Below are 10,494 nucleotides of genomic sequence, written 5' to 3'. Positions count from 1 at the left end.
AATTTAGATTTATCCATTGACCTTTTATCGATCAACTGCATGTAGTTTTGGTCATCACTGCCTCCCAATTTACGTGTCCAAATTCAGATTTCTTCATTGACCTCATATGATTGATATGGTAATTACAAATTTATATCTCCGTTTACTGAAGATTTGTTTGATCATTGCACCTATTCTTAAAAAAAATCTACAATTATGACATATGGTATACATATTAAATTAAAAAAAACACTCCGGCTATAACTGAGTTCTCTATGGTACACATGAAATTTTGTGTAACACTTTCTTTTGATCATCTTTGGTTGTTTACTGCATGAAATGTCGAACCAGTCTCTCTTCCTGTAGCTTGTTTCTTTTTATTTGCTAATTCTTATCAGTGTAAGTTTTGTGCTTGTTGTTAGTATTGCTGTAAGTAAAAGATTTACGACTTTGAGGTTCGGTGCAGGGGTAACAGTGGGGATGAAAAATTGGCTCCGAGTAACATTTGCGATGGACCCTTCTTCTCTCGAAGAAGGTCTTGGTAGGCTCAAATCCTTCTGCCACCGGCACACGAAGAACAGCACATAAGCAGGGACCAGTAAGTAGTCTACTGGGTTGGTCATCAACAACTCAACTCCACAAAATAATTGTAGTTGCATATGGTGATCAGAAAAACAAGCAAGCAGAGATATCTTAGTTAGTAGGCTTGCAAGATATGTTCGGCAACCCATTGTTGAAACTGCGTTGTACATCCTACTTGCAGATTTATGTGAGGTTATTATTATGTCATGAATTTGGTATCTTTCTAAATACAATAAACTCCAGAGTTCATATTTTTTTATGGTCTTTCGTTTCTTTCAGGTATGAGTTTGGTTATTTCCTATTCATTTGTCATCTAAGTGATTGATAGATGAATTATTGGAGAAAAATGAGAACTTTTGGCAAGCGAATGTCCATTTATTTTGGTTAAGGATTCATATGTTAGATTATGTGGGTTTATCTAATTAGGTAAAATATATTATGAATATGATTGGATTTTGATTATAGTTATCGATTAATAAAAAAAAATTAATTATGATAGAATTCCAAAGGATATGATATTGATGGGAAGAACTTTCTTATTTACTTATCTACTCTCTACTCCCGACTATAATATACGAATGTGTTGATACATGACATGATTGAGAGATACGAATGTGTTGATACATGACGACATAATTGAGAGCTTATAGATCCTCTCAGTCAATGAGAGATTTTGATTAAATTTTTGCATCTAATTAGCCAACAAAGATTGCTGCATGTACACAATCCAATGGGTTTGTATGTCATCAGCTGCATAAACACGTAATGTGAGTGAATAAAATGTTCGAAATTGAGAATTTAATCCAAGATTCAACCCCATGTACAGCTAAGAACGATGCCTACTCACATAAAGGCATTTTATGCAACACAAAAACCAACTTGCTCACTAAGGGAAATACATACACAACTATATACTAGTTTTACAAAAGGTGGACCTTCATCTCTGCTTGCTAAATCGACAAGTGTCATCTTTTCAATAAGCTGAAGCATGATGAAGAGACATTCCAAGCAAAAATTACGGGTGCAATCATCAAAGTTGAAGCCTGGATCACCACAGCATGGTTAGATATGAACTTCTAGCAAGTACAAAAGGAAGATGCAAAGGATTTGATACTGGTTGGCAACAAAAAGTTGAGGTGACTTACCAGAATAAAGATGACCAAATTGTTGGCAAGACCTGCAGTGAGCTCATGCATTTGCATCTCATGTTTAATAAAACCTTGTAGCTGAAAGAAATGAACTGACATTTATCAGGTCAAGTTTAAACTTCAAAGACGATGATTAGTAATGCATCTAACAGGGAAAGAATCCAGCATCATGTTAACTAATTGAAGTTTCATCAGCCAAAAGAATTGACCATTATGAACAGAACTAACCTTACCTTGAACTTATCAACCAAAGTCCCTTAGATTGGTCACCGAGAATATTATAGTTTGGTAGCATTGGTTCCAGTGTAAAGGTATTCTCACTCCAGACTTTCAACATTAAGGAGCATGAGGCAGCTAGTTAACATATTGACAAGGAGGGAAAGGACTGCAACCAGCAAGATATCTGAGGGATGAAGGATATGTGTGCAGTATGAATTGACTAGTCATTTGAAGCATACTTACATGAGCATAGTTCAGTGGACACTACGAAGGAAGTTTAGTCTAGGTTGCAATATAAACATGTTGGAAAAATTGCACAAGGAATAATGTTAGACGTAGCTAGTATTGCCACACGGGAAATTCTTACGGATGCTGATTTCCTACTTGGAAAGCCTAAGTAGAGTTTTGTTATATTTCTTATCAATCATAAAGATGACTCCATCAAGCAGAACCCCAAAAAAAAAGGCCTCAGGAAGCATTTAAGGTTGAAGAGAATATACAGAGGAGAGGAAAAGAGAAATACACAGCATACAATGTTTTACTTATAAGAAGCATAAACAAAAGGCTGAAAGCTTGTAACCACTTTTTTTCATATCTCCAGAAGTTGGATGCTATATCCGTATAACTCAAGTAGTCTGAAACTTCTGGTATATGACAGTATCTAGCAGGTGCAAAAGCACAAAACAAATCCTGACATGCAAGGAAGCCATTGTATATAGTAATGCTTGCAGCTGATTATGTAAAAAAGTTATTCACTGATATGCTAAAAGAGCTTCATGCATGAGATCAACACTACTGTAATAGTGAGAACAAAAAATTATAAGAAATTCCAGAAACAAAAGAATTTGCATCACAAATACTTATCAAACAAAGCCTTATCATTATAGGATATCCTATCCTGATATCATTGGTTATATTTACAGATGCAGAAATATCCAGATATTAGTATGGTAAAAGCAATTCACACAGATAAGAAACTATATCTGACAATCAATAAGAGAATAATGTGAAAGACTAGCACCTCATAGTGAAATTCTTGAGCAACTGACATCAAGAGTTTGAGCTGATTGTATGCTTGAGATATAGAAGATTTTGAAAAAGAAGCCCTCAGAAAGAATGAATCAGGTAGATTAACTTCTGCGAGATGAAATCGACAAATGCCCCTGATGAATCGCACAACCTAGCATGACATTGGACTAATCAGGAACAACCGATCCAAAGTCTGCTATCAGCATCAACTAGGAAGATGTCAAAACAAAACAATTTGATCTTCCAGTAGCACCTATTCTTGCCTTCTACTACTTCCAAAAATTTGCAATATAATGTATTAAACCATTTTATAAGCAGAAAAAAATCTAGCCTGCAACTGCAATCAGCACGACAGAATAAAAGGCTCAAATAAACTTCACATAGTTTATTAAATTATGTGAAGCACCAAAACATATTCCTTGTTGTTCAAAGTTCAATTGAAAAATCCTTGATTCTACTACTGTATGTAACTTAATTTCAACAAAGTGCAACAAATTTGAGATCTTTCAACAAACTTCTATAATTTTATATTATCCTATTCCAATGATGATGATGTGATTCACGACACTGAAACATGGTATACCATATACATGTTTTCCGGACTTATACTTTTTAATATTTCATAGTTTAGTTAGAACCAAATTAATTAGACACAAAAGTTTGTCCAAAATAATGTAATATTTGAAACCAAAGGACCATCTCTAGTTGCATTATTTAGACTATCAGCAGAAATGAAAGTCCAGTATTCAAGTACCTTGCTCATGGCAAACTTGCTAGGCCTTCTACTTCTGTTCATATCTTTTTGTAGACTTCTTCTAAGAACCTTTGATGTCATCATCTAGGTAACAACATAGGAAATAGATAAGCTTATAGTTAATAACTGGAAGTATTCAGCAAGTATGTCCAATGTAAAACCACATATACTGCAGTAACAATGTACCTTTGTTAATTGAAATGCCTGCTCTAATTGCCGTATTTGAATCCATTGTTCTGTAACAATACTGTCCATCTGGTCATAAAAGTACCAAAGTCTAATAATTTATTTCATATAAAAATGGTTTTAACTTCATCAAAATGGAGTTTAGAAAATAAGAATTAATTTTCATAAAGATAATAAAAGAGTTAAAAACTAAATTGCATCTTGAAAGCTCCTGCAGGAATAATTTTACTCAACTGCATGCTATGTCTCATCTTATTTCAGAAATATCACATAGGTGATGTTAAAAGATATTTATGTTGTTTATTAAGCTAATATCATAGGAAAACAATTTGATTAGCTAAAAGTAAAGATGTGGAATTTTATAACTTCTCTTTGATAGAAGGCTAACCAAAACTAATATGAATTCACTTTACTTTTTATTTGAATGTCCTACAAGCATCTTGAGGTCTAGGTCAAACATATACAACTGCTTCCAAATGAAAGGTTACGCTCTCTTTTAAACAAAAGGATAACAAATGCGAGATTGTGTATCAAAATTATACACTTTATTCCTGTACATCAATAAACTAAATGTATCACCCTATCATTTAACTATGTAGTTGGGCTATTATATAGAAGAACAATTGGTATTCAGTATGCTAATTGTTTATCATGATTTGTCAAGGTGGCAGATGTATCCAAATTTCAAATGGGCTTTTAACTTCTTTGCCCTTGATTGACCCTTTCTGATGAAAAAGATTTTTGAATCTAAACTCCCACCTACTTGTTTGAAGTTAGTTTAACTTTTATCCCTGGTTTCAAGATGGTTTTAACTGTCTCTGGTGGAAAATTCTACATAGCCCAAAGACCATTATTAAGGTACATACTGCATGCCATACCATACCAGCATTGACATGTATTTCCAACCCAGCAGCATGACCTTGAGTCCTCATATAATTTAACAGTCCAAAGACCAGGATGTCCCAGTAGCTAATTCCACAATTTCAAAAGTTTGTTCTGCATTGTCTAGGACAGGCCAATATGTTCAGAAATGTTCGTTCTGCAATATTTTGAAATCCACAAGATATAGCTATCCTGTAATTCGAAAAAAAAAAAAAATTGAAGCAACCAATAAAACCAGTGACAACAGTGATGCATTTTATTCTTACAGCATAATTTTCACATCAGCATTCTTTTTGACTGAAATATAATGCTAAAAACAAGCACACATGACTAAAAAAAATGACCTTTTTGATCTCATAATCTGTGACCTCCATTTTTTGGCTTGCATCATCTGCTGATGACTCTAAAGTCTGGATGTTATTCTCATTCTTCATTGACTGCTCCAATAAAAGTTGAACCTGCAAACAATTCAAGTTCATGTATCAAAAGAATAGATAGCTCAAAGACAGCACTCAAGAGTCGAATTCAAAGATATTGGAGTACAAGCACAACAAACTGAGAAGCATGCTCCATGTAACAACAGACTCATTCCCACCTACCACACAGGCATACATCATGCAGATATATTCATATACAGTTGAATGAAGGAAAAATAAGAGAGAGAGAGAGAGAGAGAGAGAGAGAGAGAGAGAGACCTCTTCTTCCAGAGCACTAATCCGGTCTTCAGCTTTTAATAAGTCACTAACTGATCCCTGCAAGAAACAACTTAATATAGTTATCATCCATCCATTGACTACCTACCTATGTCACATGCTAAATTATTGAAAGAAAATTAATTCGTGAATCAATTAAAAGATACAGATTATGCCCACTAAAGAACAAGACCTTAATTTTTCCTTTCTAATCATGATTTAAACAACATCAGAAATCATTTCTCAGTCCTCTACTAATCCATGATGGAAATGTAGGTTGACAGGTCAATTAAACTTAAGCACAATAAACTGAAAATAACCACTTTGAATATGGAACAAATAGAACATGGCAAAAATTTCCTTAGACTAGAATTTTTGGACCAATTAATATGCTTATGTTAAGCTGACAATTGAACATAAATTCTTCAAAAATCTTCTGTTGATGCTTCACAACTTTTAGTAGTGTTCTACAATTTAATCCCTAACGAGGCTGCATTTAGTCTCATAATGATCGAAGAGTAGGGAGACTCAATACCCTATAAAGAGCCAATACTCAATACCTCAATAAATTCTTCAAAAATGCTCTGTTGATGCTTCACAACTTTTAGTAGTGTTCTACAATTTATTCCCTAACGAGGCTGCATTTAGTCATTACAATACCTTCAGAGTTTCTTTTAGGGTCCACCATGAAAGGGCAAGACAGCATGAGATTAATCCCAGAGCCAAAAATTTTTTGCAGGTCAGAGTACTTGCACTAGTCATCGACCTCACTAATCCCTAGTGTTAATTTTTCATAAATTATCTTCTTGACATAATTATTGTTTTATTATTTAATAAAACAAAGGTTTTTATTTTGCTCCAGACAATAATGGGTAAGTGTGATGTAGTGGACCTCTAAAAAATTAAGCAAAGGAGATGGAGACTAACAAGGTATCTTTCGAGAAAATTTCAATATAAAGGAGGCACTACACAAGTAAAAAGGATAGGGATAAGAAGAAAAAGAGTAGTAGTCAAAATAAAATAATGCAAGTATGAGCAAGGGAAGGAAACAACAGGAGGGGAGTAGGAAATACTACAAACTTAACTACAAAAAGGAGAAGGAAAAAAAAAGGAGAGGGTGGCAAACTTAAAGGTTGCAACATCAGTTAGGTCAACCTCAATCATCGAAACCCAACACATCTTGAGAAAGCTTGGGTCTGCTAATCAAATTGAACCAAGCTTTTGCTGCGAAAATATAACTAGAAGCTCGGTCAACTTCACTTCAATCAGTTGAACAACCAATCCAACTGTCTACTCATAGGACATACAAGTCAATTAGATATGAACCTTCAAGAATGAACTCCCAATTACCCCTTCATCCAACCTCACCACCATTGAAAACCACTTCAAAATCTCTCCATCTATATATGGAAATAGATTCGAATCTGTAATAGCGTCATATATCCATTCCTCTATGTCATGTCACAAATCTCTTGACATCATTGTTTCCGACTATTGTTTATATTCATAGACCATTATTACCATTCGTATTAGCCCCAGGCAGGGGCATTGAATTGCAAAGTGTGATGATACTAAAATGCAAAAGGTGCTTCCAGATCCTTCCCCTAATGCTACACTTAAGAGCTTAAGAGTTCTTCCATTTGCAACATTCTACAAACCAGTATTTTAAAAAGCACTAGGCGTCAAAAGACACCAAGGTCTCAAAAAGCTTGAGGCACTAGGCATTGGCCCAAGTGAAGCAAGGCGTTTCAAAATATTAAAATATAAAAGCTATATATTATAATTAATAAATATGATCATAGAAATAAAAATAAAAATACCACATCAAATTGAAATCACATAGCCTACTTGAAATATATATTACAAGATTTAATTCTTTGACTGCTATGCCTAAGTTGACTCATAATTTGAGCTTAATCCCATTCGAGAGGATGATTTCTGACCCAAATCTAGAAATAGATGAGTCAATTGGCATCTTGATGCAACGGAATTAGAAGAAGAGTGCTATTTATTGTGTCCATCACAGATCGCGTCTTGGGCGTGAGAAAAGGTATACCGTGAAAGAGAAAGAGAGAGGAGAGATATCTCACATCTTCCAACAAGTCTTCTCCCTCCCATCCACCGCCTTCAAAACCTTATCTTTTCATCTTCTAATGAGATCACTTTTGCGTTTTACCCTCCCATCCATCGCGTCTTTTGCCATTGCATCCCCCCATCTTGCTTTTAAAATCGTAGCTTTTTGCCTTCTAATGAGATCACATCTTCTGCCCTCCCATTCGTCACCGAGCACAGATCGATTCTTTGTCGCCGAGCACTGATCGATTCTATTATATTCGCCTTCAGGTTAGTACCCCTTTCTCTTCCAATTTCTTGTCTTACGCCACTTTTACTCGGGCGCTTGCCAGAAGCGCTCAGGCGACGCTTCAATGAATTGCATTGCCCGGAGGTCGTGCGAAGCCCGAGTGCCTGAGCGCCATAGCGCCTATTAAAAACACAGCCACAACCCAACTAGCACAACCAAGTCCAAAGATAAATGGTTTCTGTTTTCACTCGTTGGTTGTCAAATCAAGTTATGTCATACAATAAGTTCCTTACACTCGAGATAAGTGATGACTTGGCTCTAAACCAGCCTCCCAAAACCCTATTCTGGACAAAGTTTGAGGATAGTGATATTATGTCCTATCAAATTCTTTGCAGTAACAATCTGACTGAAAGCCACCTGAGGAATGACCTGGGGATTAAACAAGCTGGTATTTACTTTGAAATTGCAAGCTGTTCTTGCTTCTTTTTCCTATTTGGTTCAAGTTTAAGAACGACACTAATGTTACTCTAATTGCTTATTTGGAACCATGATCAGAATCTAGGATAGGCAGGCTTGGAGATTAAGCATGCTACTATACATTTATGTAAAATGATGATCACGAGCTACTTTTTCTTTTTTTTCACATCATGTGAGAGTGGTGTAAAACCGCAATTCTTTTTCTAATGTATCATTCCATCATCAACATGAGAGTCGTACAGGGGCATGTGACCTTTATCACTGGGAGTTTCTCCTTGAGTCAAAGTGAGTATGGAAGTTTTTTTTCAGTTATCTACCATCATTCACTGCTATTGTTCTTTTACTTTGCCCCTCTCTTTCCCTTCTTTTATTCCCAATTTAGAAAATATTTCATTTACTTGTCATGAACTTGTCCTAAATAAAATTTGGTATCAAAACTTGTTGTACTCCTACGTCAATATGTTTAAGCCATGTATCGATTTAATGTTCAAATACAAAATGTGTACACATTGAAGTTCGTAAAACTTAAAACCTAAACGAAAATGCAATATGAATGTGTTCAAACAAAATGTAGTGCTGGGGACAATAAAAATGGTTGCTAAGGAATATCAAATGCATACCTTAATTTCATGTAGAGCATTCTGTAGAAGTTGGATTTTCTCTTCCATCTCCCCAATTAGCTTATACTTCTCTTCTAAATGAACTTCTTTGGAATTTATGGTTTCCATACTCTCTTCTAGAATCGATTCTACAATGTTTACCAACAACTCACTTAAATAAGTATAATAGAATTTTTGGAGTTCTACATATTTTACTTTTGACATCTTTATGATAACCAATTTCAAATGCATAAACATCATGACAAAATCTAGAGTATAACGGTATTCTGCAAAAACCTTTTGGATGACATCACAATTGCCAATTTTTGTTTCTTAGACGGAGAACTTGATTCTCCCAAGTTCATGACATTTACCATGGCCCACCTAGTTTCACCGCAAATCAAGGCCTGGTGAACTACTCTGACAATGCTAGAATGTTGTCAGATACAACATAACTAATGTGAAAAATGCTATCTCATATGTCACGAACACTTTATCATCTTTCTGCTAGTTTCATATTATCCTGAGGTTCTCTTGTTTAACTACAATACTTCTGTATACACAAGAAAAAGGTAAGTAGTGTTGACCATATTTATGTTATTCAAGTCCCTTAAGTGACATATATATTTCTAAGATTAGCTGATCCATCCTACTAAATGTCAAACTCTCCAATTCAATAAATGGATACTCTGGTCATTGTTCATGAATTGCAAAAAGGGTTAGCAATTTCATTCAGGAAATTAAAAGTATCAACTGATCAATGCTGATGATCTATTGCAACATTAAAAAAAAATAATTTCTATTCCACTGCATCTACATGCTTACAAAGTATTATCTTCGATAATAAAAAGAAGTAGCGCCTGTAAAACTAAACTTGCTTGAAGAGTAAAATTCTTGGGTAGGATTTTAAAAAATGTTTTCCCTAAAATCCCAGGGTCTCATAGAAAATCCCTATAAAGAATGGGAAATTTCTCAAAGACATTTGCTAATTTTACCTATTTTCAACATTTTCTTAGGTTAGAAACTTAATCTTCTCAACGGTAACAATTCTAAACAAAAATATCAACTATTACCATAACAAAAACATCTTTTGAATAGTAGCCGACGTAGTCCTAATTTTGGAATATCTTCTCTTTATCTAGAACACTTCTCATATTTTGAATTGAAGCATACGTAATACGGAATCGCAAATGAACAAGGAGGGAGTGGGAATTATGCTTCAGGATGAACAACCTAATCGAGCAGTCTTGAGCCTCAGGTCCTCCATCTCGGAGATCAGGGCACCACTTCCGGAGGGCGAGGTGTCCGAGATCCCCAAGATGGCGGTGAGCAGGACAGCAGAGGAGGCGAGGAGGACGATGGATCGGGCCGATCCGGACCGGCCGAGGCCGCGCCATCTTCCTCTTCCTCGGAGGAGGAGACGGTGACCCAGGGGGAGGAGCCGGAGGGGGAGAAGAAGGCCCACGAGGGAGAGGAGGGCGTTGTCCAAGGTCAGGGAAGCCATCGACGAATATGGGCTTTTCGTCGCCGTCTACAACCGCTTTCGTCAAGATCGAGATTGGAATTCAGTCCGTGTTGCGATTGGGTCGGATCGAGTCACCCTTAAAACAGTGGAAGGATGACCACACACATGATAGTTTCCGGG

General features: G+C 35.7%; 2 protein-coding genes across 3 annotated transcripts in view; one reads left to right on the top strand and one right to left on the bottom strand.

Moving 5' to 3' along the window:
* The window catches only part of LOC135650276 (probable aminotransferase TAT2), a 7,708-nt gene extending 6,888 nt beyond the window's left edge, over positions 1-820 (top strand). For both annotated transcript variants that reach the window (XM_065169563.1, XM_065169565.1), the window contains exon 7: positions 446-820. In XM_065169563.1, coding sequence (XP_065025635.1) covers positions 446-567 — 122 coding nt within the window. In that variant the 3' untranslated portion in view covers positions 568-820. The remainder of the gene's footprint in view (positions 1-445) is intronic.
* A 509-nt stretch (positions 821-1,329) lies between these two features.
* On the bottom strand, positions 1,330-10,494 carry LOC135650277 (uncharacterized). The gene is made up of 9 exons (XM_065169566.1): positions 10,083-10,494; positions 8,871-8,998; positions 5,475-5,531; positions 5,124-5,237; positions 3,898-3,966; positions 3,712-3,795; positions 2,950-3,108; positions 1,707-1,787; positions 1,330-1,604 (listed from the first exon to the last, which is right to left on the bottom strand). Exons 1-9 carry the CDS (start codon positions 10,351-10,353, stop codon positions 1,527-1,529), a joined length of 1,041 nt encoding a protein of 346 aa, XP_065025638.1. The 5' UTR covers positions 10,354-10,494; the 3' UTR covers positions 1,330-1,526.

The sequence above is a fragment of the Musa acuminata genome, chromosome BXJ3-9 (assembly GCF_036884655.1).
Source record: "Musa acuminata AAA Group cultivar baxijiao chromosome BXJ3-9, Cavendish_Baxijiao_AAA, whole genome shotgun sequence".
Lineage (NCBI taxonomy): Eukaryota > Viridiplantae > Streptophyta > Magnoliopsida > Zingiberales > Musaceae > Musa > Musa acuminata.
The sequence above is the reverse complement of the archived record's forward strand: the minus strand, read 5'-3'. Positions and strand labels throughout refer to the sequence as shown.

What these genes read in the sequence shown, in the direction of transcription:
- LOC135650277 (XM_065169566.1), bottom strand. Translation starts at nt 10,353, where the DNA reads ATGGCTTCCCTGACCTTGGACAACGCCCTCCTCTCCCTCGTGGGCCTT. An exon ending in TTAGTGCTCTGGAAGAAGAG is followed by an intron (nt 5,238 to 5,474) that starts GTCTCTCTCTCT and finishes AATTGTTTGCAG; the next exon opens with GTTCAACTTTTATTGGAGCA. An exon ending in ATTTGGTCATCTTTATTCTG is followed by an intron (nt 1,605 to 1,706) that starts GTAAGTCACCTC and finishes GTGGTGATCCAG; the next exon opens with GCTTCAACTTTGATGATTGC.